The following is a 20,683-nucleotide window of genomic DNA, read 5'->3' as shown; positions in this document are numbered from 1 at the left end:
ATTGCAACCAAATTATAGTTGAATGATTAATCTCACAAGTTGGGGTCTAATAAACTGAAGGATCAGTGAAACTGTTTTTGACAGATTAATCTAAGCAAACCCCAAACCCTAACTATGGCAAAAACTACTAATATATGGAGTTCAGGATCATGCAAACACCCATTGACGCAACTCTAATGGGCTCCAACACGTACGATACACGGTCCAAAGACTCAAAATTCAGCGATGCAACACTAGGACAGATGTCACACCCGGAGTTTAATCCTAAGTCTTAATTCGTATAGAAATTTGTAAATAATAATTGGGTTAATTAACTCAGGAAAAATCTCTAAAGAAATTAATTTAATTAAATCGATGTTCCAAATCAATTAACAGAATTTAAACTTAAATTGCAGAAGTATAAAATTTTGCCCAAAAATTAATTTAAAATTTGGCAAAAGTGGGGCTTTTCTTTTTCCCTCCTTTTTCTTTCTTTTTCCCTTCCTCTCCAAATTGGGCCGAAGTCCAATTTTCCTCCTCCATCTTTTTCTTTTTCCCCTCTCCCTTCCCGGGCTGGCCCAGCCGAGCCGGCCTCCCGCCTCCTTCCCCGCCGCGCGCCTTCCTCCCCGCCCCGGTCCAGCTTCCACGGCCGCTGGCCCAACCGCGCTCGCGCTCGCTCCCGCACGCCGTACGGAAGTCCGCTCCGCCTCCCTCCCGGTCGAACCGAGCCCGCGCCGCCGCCGTGGCCGAGCCAGACATCACCCGTTGCCCACAACGACCGCCGTCGAATCCGCCACCGGGGCCGACTCGGTCCCCAGCCACCTCGCCGCCCTAACCACGACACCCTCCCCTATAAAGCCCCCTCGCTCTCGCGTCGCCGCTGCCTTTCCTCCGCTCGACCGATCAACCGCCGCGCTCTGCAGCTCGCCGCTGCCGTTTGCCGGACGTCGCCGCCTCTCCGCGTTGCCACCGCCGCCTCGACCTCGCCGACCTTCCGCCGGCTTCCGTCGCCGCTGGTGGGCACCCGAACGCCCTTGCGCCTCTTCCTCCCCTCCGCCACCGCGCCCGACTTCCTCATCGCTGCCAAGCAATCTCCGCCGCCACCGCCGATCGACTGCGCCACCGGCCATCATCACCTGTCCCAGGTCCTCGCCGACTTGCTGCCGCCCTCCATTGCCGCCGGTGAGCCCTCCCCTCCTCTCTCCCTCTCTTTCCGTTTCCGCCGTGATCGACAGAGCCGTCGTCGTCGCCGCGCCTTTGCGCGTTCCGGTCGTCGCCGACGTGTGCCCGTCCGCCGTCGCCTCCGCCTCGCCGTCACCATTGCAGTCCCGCCGCTGCCGGCGCGTCGCCACGCCCGTAGCACGCCGTCGCCTTCGCCCTCCCTCTCTGAGCCGGTGCCGCCCTCCTCTCGGCGCGGCCGCCGTCTCTGTCGCCTGCCAGTCCGCCGTCGCCCGTCGGTTCGCGCCGCTGGTTCGCCGTCGCCCGCCGGCTCGCGCCGCTCGCCGGACTGACCACCGCCTTTTTCCTCTACCGGCCGAAGCCGCCGTCTGCCCCTACCTTCTCTGTTTCGTGCCTTTGCCGGCCGAGGCCCACTCGTCAGCCGCCGGCCATCCTCTCTCCCCTCCTCCCCGTGGGCCCCCCTGTCAGCCGATCATCCCCCCTCTCCTCTTTCCTCCCCTGGGCCTGTCGGTCAGCCCCTCCTCCCCTCCCCCCTCACCGACAGGTGGACCCCACCTGTCGGCGCCGCCCTCCCTCTCTCCTCACTGACATCAGCAGCCCTATTAATTGCACAATAATTGATTTAGGACTTTTCTGTTTAGTTAAAAAACCCAGAAAACTTCTAAAATTCATATCTAATTCATCTAATCTCCGTTTAGGCCCATTCGAATTTCATTAAATTCATAAAATTGTCAAGAATGCATTAGAAATACTTTATTTTACTATTTCAGTAGAGTTTGTGCTTGTTTTATTTATTTTTGTGCTTTGTCACTTAGATTCGGACCCCGCCGAAGCGCTGGTTTACTTCGAGATTGTCGCCGAAGTTCCCCAGGGGCCAGAGCTAGGCAAGTGGCACTCATCTTTGATCATATTAAACTTATTATTGCAAATTCCCTACTTTATTTATTCAAATATGCATTGTTTTAATTAAAGTATTTACTGTATTTATTTTCCGGGTAATCCCTATTATTATGCCGTTGTTTACCCAACTTTATTCATGCTAGACCAGGGGTAACTTGACTGGATTTAGGCCTAGGTTAATGCTTAGCCGTGCTTAGATCAAGTAGCTCATGGGATCATTTAATAATCATGATTAGCTCCGAATAGCTGTAATAATGATTCATTACCCAGTTCGGGTTAATGCCAACTAAAACATTGCTAATGGTGGGTCATGGGTGCTTGGTTTTGAGAGTCGCGCCCATGACAATTAAGGACCGGTTCGCTGGAAACCCTGAAGTTATTTCCGTGCTAACCACAAGCCAGAATGGGCAACGGTGGGATTTGGAGTGTAATTGCGAACTATTCGACGTACCCAGGCAAGGGTGAGCGTGATGGAGTATGGATGAGAGTTGTGGTGTAACGATGGCCTGTGCTGCTTCCGGATTCACCTAGGCACAAGAGGGGGTTGCCCGACTTGGTTTAAAGGAGGAGGCAAAACCTGAAGTGTGGTGCGATTGAATAGGGAGGGTTATGCGACGGGTCGTATCATAGTTCCCTTTCCGGTATGCCATGGTGGTATGTCGACGCACGTTCAAGTGTAGTGGAACTATGTCTTGTGGGTACAGTAGTACATCTCTGATCAGAGTAAATCTATTCGGATAGCCGTGCCGACGGTTAAGGGCGAGCTGCCAGCTTCACTGTGATTAGTTGAACCTTTAATGACCTGAGTAAACTGGCTTTCGCTTGGGACTACTGCAACGTGGTGTAACGTTGAGTAGTGGTTGGGCCTGTTGCAACGTGGTGTAGCATTGGACGGTGTTATGGTATTTTACAACTGTTATTTACTTACTCTTTAATTTATTTAATTAATTTTATTCAATTTAATCTCTATTATTTATTTAAGTACTGCTTTATTGCAGCTAACCCTAAGCCTGCCCTTGATGACCCTTATGCATCATTTATTACCCTCTTTTCCGTGCTACTTGTTGAGTACGGTGGTTTGTACTTACCCCCTCCAGAGCTAGAAGTTGAGTCCGATGGAGGTGACTCTCAGGAGTGAGCTGGTCTACCGTCGAAGTTTTGCCTGTGGACTGGAGCTGTGCTCGCTGGAGCTAGTCTACTTTTTTTTTCCGCTGCATTTTTGTTAGAATAAGTGTTATTTTCAGTTGTTTCTAAGAACGATGGTTATGTAATCGACATTGTCTATTTATGTACCCTGGCTAGTCCTGGACAGGGATTTTAATACACAATTAAGTTTAGAAATTCGTGTGAGGAATTTCTGGGCATGACAACAGATTATGAATTTCAACTTGTTCGGTCGATTCTCGATGACTCGTAATGAATTTAGACATGGGACCAGAACCATTTGAAAGTTTATATTCTTAGCTTTCCATTCATATAAAGAACACCCGAAACCCGAGCATGTATGCGACATAGACGTCTATTTTAGTGTAGATTGATCCTGAACTCTGAACCGTACTTAAAGTCGACTTGGTTTGGGTCTCCATCTGGACACCCTTGTTGGTCCTCCACGCCTCTAAGTCCCTCTCTAAATATGTTCTTGTCCGCTCTATTATTCCTAATAATAATATAATCATTAGGTAGTGATCTATTCTTAAAATCATATAAAGAACCTAGAATCGAGCTCACATGTAAATTCAATTATCACGCACGAGCTCTTGTGATTGGACCTTGAATGACCAGCAGAGGATTGCTGTGTATATCCGAATCAGTGATGTTCTCATCACATATACTCATTCATATTTACCAGATATTTATATCTGATATTATTGTTAGTGATTTGACTATTTAGGTGTCCAACAATAGTGGATTAGAGTCTTGATCGATCTTATAATTGGCACAAACTTCATTATTTTAGTATCGTTGGTGGTGTTCTAACGGTGTTTCATCCAACTTATGTCATTGCGCATTCCACACTAATATTGTGATTGAACTTTAATTCTAAAGGCATACATTGCATATTTATCAAAAATTTTATGATTAAAAAGATTATATATTTATCTTTATATAAAGTCTAATATATATAAAGTGTTTGTCTTATAATTTCTAATACGGAAACTTATAATTGGTAAGGTAATTTCTAATTTAAAAAGTGTATGGCATATGGAATATCTGCATAAGGGGAGGTAGAGTTCGTCGTAGCCGTTCGATTTTAAGAAGATGATTTACGTCCGTTCGATCAAACAAAGATAGATTTACGTACGTCCGTTCACAGATAATGTCCCAATTGATGTGACGGGCGACAGTGGCAGGTGTCAAGCGACGGACGAACGCACGTACAACTTCTGGGGACTTCGTTGCGGTCTTCACTATGGCTTCGATGACCACGATGACATCATCTTCGCCTGCGTGTGCTGAAGTGGCATCCAACCCAGTGTTATCGCATGAAGCCTGGCCTAACTCCAGGTTGCCGTCCACCCGACAGGCCTCGAGCTCCTTTGTCGCCACAACCATCGGTTTGATGTTAGCCAGGGGGTGACGGACTTGCTTCCGCTTCTTGGCATTATAGAGTGCTGTTTTATGGCCGATCTATTAAATGCCGTTGTAAAAACTAATCTCTCGTCTCGGTATAGGTTTATTTTGAGACATTAGTTGCATAAACAAACGACTTAAATAAATCTTATTAAATAAGAAGACCGGCAGTAATAATCTTACTTAGATAGAATAAACGGATAAATATTTGAATATAAGGTGATTTAATTTATGAGATGATATAAGTAATATTTAAATTCTAAAAATATGCTTATTATAAAAAAAGACTTGGGACATTATGGACCCGTTCAGTATAGCTCTAACTCCCAACTCCAACATAGCTGGAGCCAGAGTTATGCAATTTTTTTTAAGCGGAGCTGGCGGAGTTGCTCCTAAAAATGAGCTGGTTTTTTCTGCTCCACAGCTCAACTCCACGCCAAAAGACCCACTATCCTTTGTTATTTTATTATAATTACTCGAATTTGCTACTCACGTAGTACTATATATTATTACTAAACATTTATATTATATGTTAACTGTCATATAAGATTCTGTAAACATATAGTTATATTGTTCAAATTGAAAAATAATCGGTATTTAATTGTATGAAAAAGAAACATAATTAAATTATGACTTAATCATGACTCCCTGTAATCCACGAGGGTATTATTATCAATATACTCCATATCCTCTTTTTTAGGTGTTCTGAAGCAGACTAAGCTAGTTAAACAGTTTTAATCTGTTCTCCAGCTCCGACAATAACAACTCTCACTGGAGTTAGAGTTTGAAACTAATATCTAGAGTTTAGAACTCTACCAAACGAGCCCTGAGCGCTATAAATGATAACATTCCAAAAAAATTTTATTCTCGAGGCCTCGACTAGTACCAGTGGCAAGTGGTACGAAGAGGTCATCGCCTCCGACTCCGGCGCTGACTGCCGCCGCGCGCCCCGCCCCGGGCTCGGCCCGACGTCGCCGGGAGAAATGGTGAGCTCCCCACGGCTTGTCTCCCTTCCCAGTCGCGGCCAAATTCCACTGGTCCCCGCGGCTCGAGCCATAAACCCCCGAGAAACCCTAACTGACCGGTGTGGTTTGCTTCTGCGGCGTCCCAGCAGGATTACCTCAAGACGTTGGTTCCGTCGCAGCTGATGGCCGAGCTCGGCGCCAACCTCGTCGTCATCAACCCTGGTGCGCCCCCCGGAAAACCCTAGCCCTGATGTTAATCGGTCGTCCCTGTTTTGGGTCTATTGTTCGGCCAATTTATTTTTTGAGATTCACGCCTTCCGCTCTCCAATTGTGGGAAAAATTGTGCACTTCGATTTAAATTTGGGCGATTTGAATGGCTGAAGTGCTTTTCCGGATGAAATAGTTGGAATCACAAGTAAAAAAATTGTGATGCTTTTGTGGTTCTGTAGCAATAATGTGCCTCTCGTGTCTAGATGGTAATTTTGAAAGTCAGTTCATAGTTGCTTTCAGCTCACCAGGTATCCATATTTTCTAGGATCTGCAAATGTGCGCATGGGGTTTGCGAGTCAGGATGTCCCATTCAACATACCACACTGCATTGCGCGGCATATCACTCAGCGGAATGATGATAGACCAAGGCTTTCTGTGCGAGACAAGGTGATGCGAATACTCCTAATGTTCTCCCATGCAATGCGCTTTATATTTATGCTTAGTGAACGGTATTTGTGTTTGTTTGCAGACGCTCAACTGTCGTGCAACTCCATCGCTGAATGCTGAGCGGGAGAGGGCATATGATATTGTAAAAAATACACACTGGTCTCTATTTCCTTTTGTATTATATACAGGATCTCATGAGTTGATACTCTTGCAGATTGCATCATTGCTCAAAATACCCTTTTTGGATGAAGATATGCCTTCAGCGAGCCAAGCATTACCTCCTAAGGTACTATGTTATCTTTAAGCATTGCCTATTTTGCAAACTGTTAACCTTCTTTCATGTTACATCAACTTAAGATATTTATATCACTAGGGAGTATGTAGCACCCAAAGGTACAGTTCACATCCTTGAGGTGGCCAGCTACTCTAAAGTTTAGGAATTCATTTTCCCTGTCCATTACAGTTGGAATACATTGAAAAATGGTTGTTATGCTTCTCAATAATTTGCTTGGTCCATCTGATCTGGTTGTAAGGTTATGCATAGGCGGTGAAAGTGAACTACAGAACTAGATCAATCTGCTGAGGATATCGTAAAACATATGCTTTACCCCACTATCAACTACACTACTATTTGATTTGGAAATTTGAGTCCCATGCTATTGCAAGATCCATATGTCGATTACTCTTGTATATAATAAAAAGGCTTATCATGGGCTCGTTATGTCTCTGGTGCTTATGTTTTGTTCTTACCTGCCAAATTCATGTACCATTAAGTGAACTATGCTATACTTTAAAAATGACCCAACAAATAACATGAACATTTCTGTAGATGCATCCACAAGAGATCAAATGTTTTAGAAATCGCAACGACCAAATCCTTTTCATATGAGTAATGACATGTTCGAGCACTTTGGTCTTGATGCATAGAAGTGGGCCAACGAATTCCTGCTGTTTACGCATCAGTGCCTTGATTGGGCTAGTATGCACTTTTCAGTAAACAGAGAAAGATAGCATGGATAGAGGACAGAATGTGGAGATAGAGAGGATATTGTTTATTATCCTTCTTTATCTGTCAGCAATTACACATCTCCTATCGCTCAGTTGAAGCCAGAAACTATAGGAAAGCAGGAAGTTTATTCTTGTAAGTTCGAGTCACCTAGATAATTTCAGGGTTGACACAATAAGCCATTGTATTGTGCTTATCAATATAAGTTCAAAACGAAATAGATCCTTGATATAATATCCATAAGGAGCTAATCAAAATATATAAAATGCTCATAAGGAATGTTGAGCAGAGAATTGGGTGATGAAATGCATTTACATTGCACAGCGTATCTTCGAAAATATTCTAGTTAACTTTTTCCAACACTTCTGGATTTATAGAATTATTTTTAATTATTTTTTGCCTAAATATGAAAGGTACTATTATCTTTTAATTCATTGGGTGTAACTACACATGACTAAAACTGTTCATTTTGCAATATATAGCTCTATTAGATGGTTTGATATCAATGTTGAGGCCAAATGGCCGATCCTTTGTTTAAGAAAGATCCTAGCATTATTTTTATATGCTGATACCATTGTATTGACATCTTCAGATGGGACGTGTTGATGCCCTTTCTTCACAGCAAAGCAAAGATGATAGTAAATTCACATGGACAGATGTAATGGACAGAAGTATTAAATCATCCACATCAGTTGGTACTATCTGATCATTTTGCTTGTTTTATGGGGAAACTTCATTCATTGTCTTTAATTAAGAATTTTCTGTTAGCAGAAGCTGAAATATGAATTATTACTTTCATATCTGGGCACTGCTTTTGTAGATATGCTTGACCTTATTCAAAGCTGTACAACAATACTGTTTGATTTGACTTATTTTATATAACATTACAATTTATTTGTTATGACTTATTTGTAACACCCCCAGCCAAATTGGTGGTAATCTGCAGATTGGAAGTGTACTTACATTTGGGCAGTGTTTACATGTGTGCAAACAAATATAGAAACATGGGGTCAAACTGTTTGTGATTTTGTGTGCATTTATGTTGGAGGGAGTGAAAAAGGAAGAGTCCCAAGCAAATTGCCGTGCTCGTGTCAATGTCTGTGGCCTGTCCCCAGGCTTAGCTGCTTAGGGCTGTAGTGATCTTTTTATTCCCTAGGGCCGTTACATTATGATTTTTTTTGTTAAACGAGCTAACTCTTGTATGGCATTCGATTTTAACTCTTTTTTTTTTGTTTGGGCATTTCTTCATATAGAATCTATTTGGCTTGGCACTTTGCAGTAGCTATACTGTTGTGGACGTTGTAATATAGAAACTATTGTAACTGTTATCCTGAAAGGTGGAAACTCAGTCCAAATTTGCAGCACATCTTTTTTATATAGCATGTACTCATTGTGCAGAATAATTTATGATCCTGTATGGCTGTATCGTTTAGCGCTTTAGATTGTTGGACTGGGCATAGCATATTAATGAAGAACTTCTGTAATTCCAGTGAGAATTTTCTAGCTGCTTGTTGCAGTGGCAGATACTCTGGTAGATTATAAGATTAGCTTTGCACCAATTGTTAAGTACTAGTGCTTATATTTTATCGATACCATTTTATGATATTGATATTTTGCTGAACTACTCAAATTGGTCAGAAATGCCAGTTGACAAGGATGCTGATGTGGATCCCCTGCAAAGATCATCTCCTGATGGTAGTGACCATGATTCTGAAGAAATCATGTATAAAGAAATGATATTTGGAGAGGATGCTTTGAAAATCCCTCCTTCTGAGTCATACTGCCTGAGTCACCCAATCAGGAGAGGACATTTCAACATCTCCCAGGATTATTCATTACATCAGGTATGATTATGTGGCTTTAGATTATTATGTGCCACTCTGCTTAGATGCTCATGCCATTATACACTTAATAGTAATGCTCCTTCTGGATTTAATTGACAGCAAAGCCATTTCAAGTCATTAAGTTATATTTTTTAGGTACAGTTGTATTTTTATTTTGGATGAAAATAATCTGTAAGAAACATGATATCATTTCTTAAGAACAAATATGTGTAATGGGTTTGCACTACAACTTTGGACTTCGGTAGAAAGGACCTTGGTTGCAAAACTTTGTTTCATGGAGAAAGTAGGGAGAGGTGCTCAAATGTAGTGAACACAGCTTCAGCAGTATTCTCCATCTGTAATACAAGTCTGGAATGTTGAACAAAGTGCTAGAATTTTCTTTGATCTCCATGCTCCTTCATCACTTCCACAATCAAAATCCAAAGATTATTTGGCATTTTAGCATAAACCCAATTTCCCAGAACAACCCAAAACAGATGAAGTTACTCATCTTTTGAGGAAGTATCATGTGTGAAATGCAATTATGATGAAAGAATGTAAGACTATTAATTAAGCAGTTTATGCAGCTTATGAGGCAGCATTTGTACAACCTTGTAGTGCCATTTTGTATTTTTTAAGCTGCTGAGTATTATGTTCAAAACTTAATAACTCCAAATTATCTGTTATTATTTATTTGTCAATGGTCTGTGTTTATTTGTCAACCATCTGTATTTATTTAGGAACGGTAGACCATATATAAAGTGTAGAAATGAAATATAGCTATCAAACTTTAGAAAAAAACATAAAATCTAGATTGTATGGTTTTATGCTGGTTGAAATTGATGGTATTTTGTTCCTGAAATGGGCTGAAAAAGATTGAAAGAGACAACTAAGAATTTGCCATAAAACCTGTGTGTGCCTACTTTTTTTAATGAATAACATCACGATGCTAGACCAATTTTTTTAAAATGCAGGTTTTAGAAGATTTACGCACTATTTGGAACTGGATACTGACAGAAAAATTGCATATTAATCCAAGAGATAGGCATATATATTCTGCAATTCTTGTTCTCGGGGAGACATTTGATAACCGAGGTATTTCTTCTTTCATGTAATACAACATCTGTTTTCTTGGACTTGTTTTTTTTTCTGAGGTTGAGGTTGTCTTGGATATTAATACTGCCTCCGTTACATACTTGTGGCCTTTATATTCTAGTTAAATGTTGGCAGCAATATTTAAAAATATAAGGAAAAAATATATTTGGTCTGAAACTATTACGGGGAATCTACTTTGATATTAACGTGCTCTCCAATACATGCTTGACGTTATTTTCTAGTTAAGCAAAACAAAATTAAAATAGAAGGAAAAAAAATATTTAAGCTTCAACTACCATGGTGCATTTGCTCTACACCACTGTTGTAAAAGATGGAAGAAGGATGTCACTTGGATAACCTACCATCAAGCTATTAATCGGGATATGGATGATTATTTGGAATTATACGGAGAATTAAATGCTCACAAAAATAAATGTATAACCTTATGTATTTGATCAGTTGTTCAATTTTAGAGATAAAATAAGTGCATTATGTCAATGTTATAAAATATTTTTGCAGCACTCTCTCTGTTATGCTTATAATAAAACAGTAAGTTAAGTGCTAACTAAATATGTATGCAATTTTTGTCGTACCAGTATTTGTGGTCTGGTAGAAATAATAGGTTTCTGGCCCAAATAAGGAAATTGAACTCTTTAATTGGATGATTAAAATTCTATTTGGCCGCTTAATCCAGTCAATTAGTCACCTTAGCTTTGGCGAATGAAATTCTGTACCGACTCACTCATAAGTGTCGTTTTCCTGTCTGCTCATGCATAGACAGCTGAATCAACTGATTTTTCTACACTGCTCTACACCATGAACTACTCCCTCCGTTCCAAATAACTTCAGCTTTCAAACAATCATTGCATATTGGGACTAGATAAGGTAGGGATCATAGTATTGGCATACTAGTCATTTTATTTCTGTATTGGATTTGTAGGATGGATGGAAAATAAAGTTATTTTGGGATGGACGGAGTACATTTTTTCTATTTTTTGTTGGACTTCCAAAGACGAGTGATTGCCCCCCTGAAGTGGTTTTGGATGGTGGTTTTGCACTTGTCTAATGGTACTCAATGTATTCATGTTTTGATGGTACATCTTGTGCTATGCATGTATGTGATTAAGAGTGAGTTCTTTTGGGTCGAAACAGGCTGAACCAATTTGCTCATACAAAACAAGGTAAGTCATTAGCGCATGATTTTTGTATTAATTACTTCAAACTTGAAAAATGAGTTTGTTTGTGGTTTTAAAGCAACTTTTCTATAGAATTTCTTTTTTTTTTTTGCAAATTAGGTAACTAATCATGTGCTAATGACTAACTTTGTTTTGTGTGAGAAAATTTGTTCGGGCTGTTTCGGCCTAAAAGAACTTGCCCATAGTCCGCAACCCTGCTGGATGCTGGCTGAGTAACTGGAATGATCCCTCATAGTACTGTTGTGCATTAATATTCCATAATCCAAATCTATTCAGGAAATAGCGTTGAATTGACAGATGAGGAAAAATATAGGTTATACAAGCAGCCAATGTATCATATCTTCTGTTTGTTTTACCCTTTTACAATAGATTTTACTGCAGAGTTCATATTCTGTTGCATTAGCAAAAGCATAAATTTGACGATTTTTCTGGTCAAAGGAAGTTGACATATCTCATTCATTTCAGAAATCAAAGAATTGTTGTCAATTGTGCTCTGTGATTTGGGATTTAGCACTGCAGTGGTTCATCAGGTTTGTGTTTGCATCAAATCTCTGGACATTTTTCATGAAGTGGATTTCCATGTACTATGCTATCCATCCAATGTGCCCCAAGAATTGTGAAAAAACAAATTCTTACAAGATAGGATGTTAGAATTTTATCATTTTGAATGTTTGCGTCATCCTTAAGGAAGATATGCAGTACTCGGACATATATGGAAAACCATTATCTGAAAAGGGTATCCTTTACAAATGTAGCTTTTTGTACTTCAATAGCACCAGGGTAGTTCCACTATTTAGCTAAATGGATTGTCCTCCTGCGTGTATGCTTTGATATTCATATTTTTGTAAATAACTAAATGTACCACCGAGAGAGTAGCCAACTTGTTAAAACAGTTGAGATAATTTGGTTTGCGATGTATACTCTTCAGAGTTCAGATTTTTGCCAGGGCATGTATTTTCTTAGCACCAGATATTGTTGCTGAACGGATTGTTTATACCTTCATTAGATAACTTATTGTAACATTTGCAATGTTTGGCCGAATCCCAGAGTGGAACTAAGCCATACATAAGCTACTGCCAAAAGTACTGCTGGTAGCCAGATTGACACTGATTATAGGTGCTACTACCTGGATCAAAACCAGTCCATACTTTATCAGTGCATAAAATAAGGTCCCCATGAACCTTTCATGCTCTTGGGCCATACTAACTGCAGCAATTCACACCCCAAAGCTAGGCTTTAACTTAAACTTTTTTGCTTTGAAAGTAGTTGACATTGGCCCAGCCCAGGGTTGGTTGGTTCCACCTTCTGTGTTGTTTCAGTATTTGTCTGGCAAGAGGTGAAAATGTAATGATTCTAATTTGAATTTGGGTTAAGAAAGTTTCTACTTGCAAGAATTTGTAGTATGGTGATAGGCTTGTAGAGGCATAGTCATTTAGCCTACATTTGAGGATCCACAGGTTGAAACATTGACATCCTTGTTTTTCCTCTATGTGCTATGATAGGAAGCTCTAGCTGCAGCATTTGGAAATGGTTTGTCAACAGCTTGTGTGGTCAACATTGGTGCTCAAGTTACACAAGTAGTTTGTGTTGAGGTAATAATCCTGTTATCTTCTTACTTCATTGACTAGCCACTGAGAAATGCGGGCCCTATTCTTAAGTTATTTTGCAAATTGCTTTTCTTTACCTCTGTAGATAATGCTTAGGTACCAATATATTGCCCTCCTTGATTACGCAGGATGGTGTTGCTTTACCCCACACAGCTTTGGCACTTCCATACGGTGGAGCTGTATGTCCCAAGTTACACTGTTTGACCTGCACAGTCTATCTTAGTATTTTTGGATAATCTCCCTTTTTATGTTCGTTCTATATACATTTTTCATTACCATGGAAATTCGTTCTTCATGTTCATTGTTTCCACATTATATCATTTGTACAGGGAATATGTTGCTAGTCATTCAATCTGTGTAGAATTAGGTTAAATTGATCAATATTTATATTAAAGCATTTCTACATTTGCAGCTGAATGGTTGCCTTTGGTTTATATTGTTTTTTTAATGTTGGTTAACCAGTTTTCCATTTATATTTGCTTTATTTGGTGTCTATTTTTTCCAATTTGATATTGCCTGTGCTTTGTTAAGCCAATTGAGTATGATTCTTAAATTGATCTACTAATTGTTATTCTTTGTTTCGAAAAATATGCATTTGTACAGTTTCTGTGTAGTGTTTTATTATGATTATTTAATGTGCTCTAGTTTATTAATATGTTTGTTTCATAGTTAAGAAGCGTTTGAAATTGAAATTGTGTACTAAAACTTCTCAGGGAGTCTTTCGGTACTGCCAATAACAACTCTAAATCTGCCCTAAAATATGAATTAGAATTTTGAATTGGAATTTGAAATATGACTAGAAACCATCTAGAGTAGTTTTTTTTATTAACATTTGAGAATTTTGCTTCCTTGGTTGAGTAATATAGGAAATTCTGTTGCAGATTGTGATTACCTCTGGTCTTCTGCCCTGCTTTTAAGTGGTTTGGCATTAATTTGAGATGGTATTTTTAATTAGTTATAAAATTATAACATAGTTATTGAATAAATGAATAGCATTGTTATCGGTCAAATCAGTATTTGCAGAGCCTCTCCCTTGGGGAAAGTTCGTCCTTGAGTTTTTTTTTTGGTCTTATACACTGTATGACCACATTGCATTTATGACCGTTGAATGATGAGTTGTTGATTACTTACCATTCCCCATTGTGTAGTACTCCCTCCCATTTTATTTGTTTGACGTTGGTTAGTTCAATTTTGAACTAACCAACGTCATACGTTTGCATATGGAGGGAGTACATGTTTTGGGTAAACACATCAGCTGCAAGCTTTGCCAATCTATTTTCTTTTGTAGGACATATCTAGATGCCTTCTTTGGGTTCAACATCGTCACCGCACATGGCCGAACTTCGAAACTGATCCAGTGAACAAACCTATAGATATGCTAATGCTCAACAAAATAAAAGAGTCATACAGCCAGATAAGAGTAAGTGGATTATACCTATTTGCATTAATTCTTATAAGGGCAGTAGATAACAGAATTTCTGAGTTTGGGCAGTGTGTGCTTCAGTTTTAACATTTCCATGTGGAAAGAAAGATTTGCTGATTTGCATCATATATATGTGGTTCACTATGATAGTACTGGGTTGTTTATTTTACCTGAAACCAAATTAGAATTGTTACAATAGTACATCAATCTGCTTTTGCACGAATAATTTTTGCATTCTCCATGTCTTGTATATAAATGTTTGATTTCAAATTCAACATCTTCAGAACAGTACAAACCTACTTCCTTTTCTTTTAGGTTAAATATTTGTCTTTCTCTAAACTGGGATGGCTTGCTGTTATTTTAAGGCATAATGCGTAGTGATATAGAACAACCAAAACACATATATATCTCCAGTAGCATGGGATAATGTTTTTCTTATACATAACTCCTGTTATTTGCTTTAGTTGCAAATCTCTAGAATAACATTGCATCAGTGATCTGGCTTGAGTTATATATGTGTAAATACTAGATACTGCTTGTATGAGTTTGTACTAGTCTTCTCTTCTTTTGTTTGGCTCATCTCTTCATGAGCAACATGAACAGAAACTCATCTATGTAGTTTATTTTATTTACCAAGTAACCAACAGCACAAAAAGACATTCAATGTAACTGAATGCTTGTTTATATTATATATATCATGTACTACCACACGTGTGAAAAGAGTAGAATAAAATGGACAGAGCTTTCGTTATCTTAACAAAAGAGATCATATACGAGGAATCAAAAATGCATTTTAAAGGACAATGAGTGCCTGAACCATGATCTCAACTTATATTTTCCTTTTTCATAGAGCGGGAGTATTGATGCTGTTACGCTTGTTCATTCATATGAGCATGAAAAATCTGTTGGACATCAGAAGACAAACCTATCAGCTCTGAATGTAAATCCATTAGTACTTGCTCCTCTCTCTTTCTATCTTATATTAGATTCGTTGTTTTATTGGTTTGTCTTGAAATACTAGCACAGGTTTAGCCTTGTAGTCCAATAATAATTCTGTGTCCATGCAAAAAAAAAAAGGAACAATTCTAGTCTTCATTTCATTATTTCCTCTTAGTTATCTATGTATGTTTTTCTGTGGTTACATAGGTACCTCCTATGGGCCTACTTTATCCAAGGGTTCTTGTCCCAGAAGAATACCCTCCACCTCCTCGATCATGGTAATATTTGTTTCATCTCACTAGTTTGAGCATTGTGTTTTGTATGATTACTTTAAACTAGTATTGTGTCTGCCTGCAGGTTCCAAGATTATGATGACATGCTAGAAGAGACATGGCAAACAAATGATAGTCTTTATTCAAGTGGGAATGGTGGGTTCAGCATGTGGGACAGTTATCCAATGTTTCCCACCCGATTAAAAAAGTTTGAAAACATCGGGCTTGTAGAAGCCATTGTTAGTAGTATCCTTTCAACAGGTATCGTCTTATTATTTTGTTTCCCTTATCATGAATCTTTTCTAACACCTGCTGACACAGGACGTATTGAGCTTCAAAGGAAGCTGTTCTGCAGTATTCAACTGGTAAAGTGCCACTGGTCTTTTTAGTCAACATTTCAACACTGTTCTATAATTCAAACTAATTTGAGAGGAGTGCTCATATGCCTGTTCAGGTTGGTGGCACAGCTTCAACACCAGGCCTTGCACCAGTTCTAGAACAAAGGTTCACCACTGGAATAAATTTTCAGAAGACCATAAATGTGCTGTTATATGTAACAATTCATATGTTTTTTTTCAGGGTTCTCAATACTATCCCATCAAATCAACCGATAGAAAAGGCAGAGGTATGTCCTTTCAAGCTAAGAATGTGCATTATTTTTTATAAGTAGAAATGCACACTGTCATTTCTTGCAAACAATTTGCAAGTTCAGGGATGGGTTCATTTCTGACTTCTGCATTCAATGCAGTAGCCGGTTTGTAACCTTAACTTTTAGTCTATCGCGTATCGCAAATGGTTGTCACAGTGTCTTGCTGCCACCTTCGTGTCCAGGTGGTCTAGTGAGGGTTCCCCACTAGAACCATGGTCACCAAATGACCAAAAGCACTGTGACAGCCATGTTCTATTGTTTCTTTGTTGTTAATCTTATCTAATATTGGTAGGTATTACAGTCGAGGAGTTATCCATTATTTGTCCCATGGAAAGGTGGTGTGGTAAGTTGCATGTCTTTTCAGTCTAGTGTTATGTTTTATATCATCATGTAGATGTCCCTCAGATTTATTTCTTTTGATAATAAAGTCAGTTTCTGGAACTCTTCCTTTAGAGTATGCTATTCCTTTTACAAGATAAGCTGATGAAAGCTTTATATGTTATTACTTGCATGATAACTAATATTTAGTACATTGTCCTTAATTTTCAAATGCATTTCATTTAAGTTAAAACTTCCTTTTTGAAATGAACATGATCATTGTATTTTAATCTCACCATCCGATAATGTGCTTTGTTTGCCTTTCCGACAGTCTTTTGGTGTTATTTATTTATTTATTCCCAAAGGTAGCAACTGGTAATGTAGTATCTAGGAGAATTATAAGTATATCTATAACTAAATTTCGAAGGATGTTATCCTTGGCAAACATAAGTGGAGTGCCAATATTGCCTTAGGCAGGGAATACACAAAGATATAGTCGAATCTCTAACTACTGTTCTGTGCATCATGAGCCAAAGAAGAGATCCACTTAAATGAATGTTCAGTTGATAAGCTGTTACAATCCTTCACCAGTGTATTTAAGGTGTTAAGGTGACATACCCCTTGTTTTTATGTCATGTACACATATTTTTTCTGCTTAGAAGCATAATGATGAAATAATTGGTGAAGTTTGACAGATGGTATTTGATTGAAAGATCCAAAGCAGGAGAACAATAAATTCAATATAAAATAAGGTCATCTAGTTGGACCTTTCATAATAATGGATTTTAAAGACGGCTCACTATATAGGACATTATGTCTTTAAATTCTTTAAATGTTTTACTAGCCACAGCATGCAAACAAATGTAGTGTGTTTTTTTTCTCTTTACCACTTTTGGCACTCCTATATGAAATTTTCTAAGACCTAACTTGTGCAGATATTGGGTGTCCTTGATATTGGTCGTGATGCTTGGATACATAGAGAAGATTGGGCAAAAAATGGTGTCCACATAGGGAGTGGGAGAAAATATAAGGATTCCTATTTTCTTCAGGCCCAGGCAATGTGCTACTACAATACATAACGGGTACTCTCTCCACCATAGCGAGCGCCTGCATGCTCTATGGTTTTTTTTTTCCTGAAGGGATAGTACGGTTTTGTTTTGCAGTTACATCATTTCTTTCTACTAATTGGATGGTCTCCTAGCTAGATGCCCCCACATAAATTCTCGGTGTTAAAAGCTATAAGTTCACACATTCATTTGCAAATCAATTAAAAAACCATAAAAATCTTAAGTGTCCAGCTATGACATCTACTGCTGAGATCAGATCTTGTAGGATACACGTGGATGATGATTAAGTCTTCCCTGACACATCTAGGACTTATCATGGATTTGTGGTTAGTTTTGATTGTTGGAAGCACTAAGAGCATCCCTAACAGTTCATCTAAATTTGGTCATCCATATCTTTATTTGGATGATCATGGATATATGACATTCTCTATATCTCTTTAGAGGATGGAGAGATATCATCTAAATATGAAGGTTCTCTCTCCTTATATGGATAACATCTAAAAATAGATAATAGAATAGCCGTTCTGTTGGATCTCAATTTGTAGTCTTCCTCTATTTTCAGAATAAAGGATGAGATAGATGAGCTATTGGGGATGCTCTAAGTTGTTGAGTCCACTTTCTTGTATATAAAAGACCCTATTCAAAACTATATAGCCTCTGCTATGCATGGGTTCAAGACTAGTAGGTATATAATTCATTTTCTAAAAATGGTTGACCATTGGGTTGATTCCATATTGTTGCACTTGCGACCTGCAATGAAATCTCATATGATATACTTTTGGCTAATGGCTAACAGACTAGATCACTCGTATAAATAGCTAGGCTGTGTCCCACTGTGCACCAATGCGCCTTCTCCTAACTGCTGAGGTGGGTCCTCTGGCCATGGCATTAGCTGTAGTTTGAGTTTGAATAGATTTGCCTTTGCTGATTAAAATTTACAAACCAATCTGACTCCTTGAGGGCTTATTTTGAGGCCTTTTAACTATTTTTAAATATATAACCTTCCATTTGAGGTGCAAATATATGGTGGAAATGAGCTGACAGTTGCTGTAAATTTTCAGGCATAGTTACATCCCAAAATTATAATTTTTTAAGCTCTTGACAGGGAACATGTTTGTGCATTGAGCTGTTTTGATTTTTCCCCTGAAGTTCTCTTGTTCACACTGTATTTGTTCAGAAGCAGTATTTGGCTTTATAAATATACAGTAATTTTCCCGCAATGCTGGTGGAAATATTTTTGACAATCTTATACTAGATAAATTTCTGGCAGTAAATTTCACAAAATTGCAACTATATCCCATTTGGTCTGGATTATTGAGTGGATTATTACTGCATATTATCTACTTAATTGTAGGGTAAATTAAATATTTTGACAAATAAACTTAAAGAAGTTTGACTAAGTTTATTGAAAAAAGGTAGCAATATCTACAACACCCGATTAGTTTCATTAAATCCACCGTCGAACATATTTTATTGTATATTTGTTGTGTTGGAAATTTTGCTACACTTTTTATAAAGTTGGTTAAGATTTGCAAAAGTTTGAATTTGGGTGGATAAAATAATCCATTTTGTATATGATAAGGTGGATATAATTACCAGTCTGAAAAATCGGGTAGTAGTTAGTTTTTTGTTTGGAAATTAGTTCTATATTATTACGACCTAATTCTTAAGCAATAACATAATTTAGTTTTTCTATACAGGCAAGTTTTCTGAAGACACTATTTGGACGTAGGTTGAATTGGCTGCGCATTGTGGTGGAAACTGCAAACCTTGGATATACCAGAAGATTCATCAAGAACAGGCTCACATATTGTTTGTCCCATAAGTTAGAAGTAGCGTTGCATGGTGGACATCTTTTTCACAGTAATTCCCTAACCATTAGCTTGTATAGCCACATGAGGGTGCACCTGAATGAGAGCGTGTAGGCATGCTCTGCGCGGTATGGAGTTTTATGCCTTGCATAAGTTGCATCTGTTAGTGCAGACGTGATTGTCTGTCATGTAATTTGAATGATTTTTTAAAACCATAAATTGTCCACCAATCCAACAGTTGAAATGAATTACCCCCATTCAAACAACAATTTTATGTGGATGGTCTAGGTCTTCGTAGCATAAATCCTAACACAAAAGACAATCTTGAGGTCACCAACAGAAGAACATCAACAGAAAAGAGGTCCAACAATGAAATCTTTGGTGTTCTGCTGCTCTTTAGAAACCAATTTTGCTGCCTGTATTAGGAAGCTGTTTCTGATACAATTTTTTTTTTCATGTTGTACTTGTTGCGGCGGGACGTACGGCGAGAGCCAGTCTGACCAGGTGATCCAGGTTCCCCGTAAGAACCATCTCTCGTAACTTAATTCTCCTAAAGCCCAGATCACTTCAAGCTCGATCTCCACCTCCCGCGTCTCGCCAGAAGTTGGTGCTGTAATGTCACGCTGAGAAATTTGATCAATTGCTAGACTATAGTATGTTAAACCCTGGTTTAGGATCAGTTCGGGTGCGTAGTTGACAAATTAAATAATAAATCAGCGTTTTTACATAAGCAGATAACATCAAATAGTTTTACAAATATACATCGGAGATGCATGGAAAACGAAAAAAGTGGAAACTAAACCGTGTGTGAAGCGGTCTAACAGGCATCTTTGAGTTTGTAAGGAAACTAGTCTTTGAAGGCTGCACCATCTGACACAAAATCTTCCTCTTAAGGAAATTAAGGATTTGTAAGATTGAGCGATCCCCGTACTCAACAAATTAAACTAACGAATACAATAATTGCAAGGAAGGGGTCACACATGTTATTTTGCACGAAATTACATTTACGAAACATATATTCAGCAAAAGCAAACTGTTAAGTAATTATTACTCAATATTAAATCATCCACCAACTAGCATTACAACACGCTGCACTAGTCTCAACCATCCACTAATACTGCACTGCACATTATTACGCCTTATTGAATTATGACAAAACCCGATGGTTTGACCACAAGACATAGCTCCAACGCTCGTTTTCATATGTTGGTGTGCCACCACGAAAC

General features: G+C 38.8%; 1 protein-coding gene across 3 annotated transcripts; it reads left to right on the top strand.

Moving 5' to 3' along the window:
* The first annotated feature begins 5,493 nt into the window (after positions 1-5,493).
* LOC102701809 (actin-related protein 9) lies at positions 5,494-19,885 on the top strand. 3 transcript variants are annotated; one of them, XM_006652054.3, is made up of 21 exons: positions 5,494-5,615; positions 5,741-5,816; positions 6,130-6,251; positions 6,334-6,393; positions 6,466-6,537; positions 7,850-7,952; positions 8,896-9,101; positions 10,055-10,175; positions 11,837-11,901; positions 12,874-12,963; positions 13,107-13,157; positions 14,267-14,398; positions 15,252-15,341; positions 15,548-15,618; positions 15,698-15,873; positions 15,934-15,977; positions 16,067-16,116; positions 16,192-16,237; positions 16,554-16,604; positions 17,515-17,661; positions 19,379-19,885. In XM_006652054.3, the coding sequence occupies exons 1-20, from the start codon at positions 5,613-5,615 to the stop codon at positions 17,656-17,658; spliced, it is 1,773 nt and encodes a 590-aa protein (XP_006652117.2). In that variant the 5' UTR covers positions 5,494-5,612; the 3' UTR covers positions 17,659-17,661; positions 19,379-19,885. The 3 variants fall into 3 exon arrangements, with proteins under 3 accessions (XP_006652117.2, XP_015692069.1, XP_015692068.1); XM_015836583.2 differs by having other exon boundaries at positions 5,744-5,816; positions 19,347-19,878; XM_015836582.2 differs by having other exon boundaries at positions 19,347-19,878.
* Positions 19,886-20,683: the final 798 nt, after the last annotated feature.

Source organism: Oryza brachyantha, chromosome 4, assembly GCF_000231095.2.
Source record: "Oryza brachyantha chromosome 4, ObraRS2, whole genome shotgun sequence".
Classification (NCBI taxonomy): Eukaryota; Viridiplantae; Streptophyta; class Magnoliopsida; order Poales; family Poaceae; genus Oryza; species Oryza brachyantha.
Note: the sequence above shows the minus strand (reverse complement) of the source record. Positions and strands in the feature narration are given on the sequence as shown.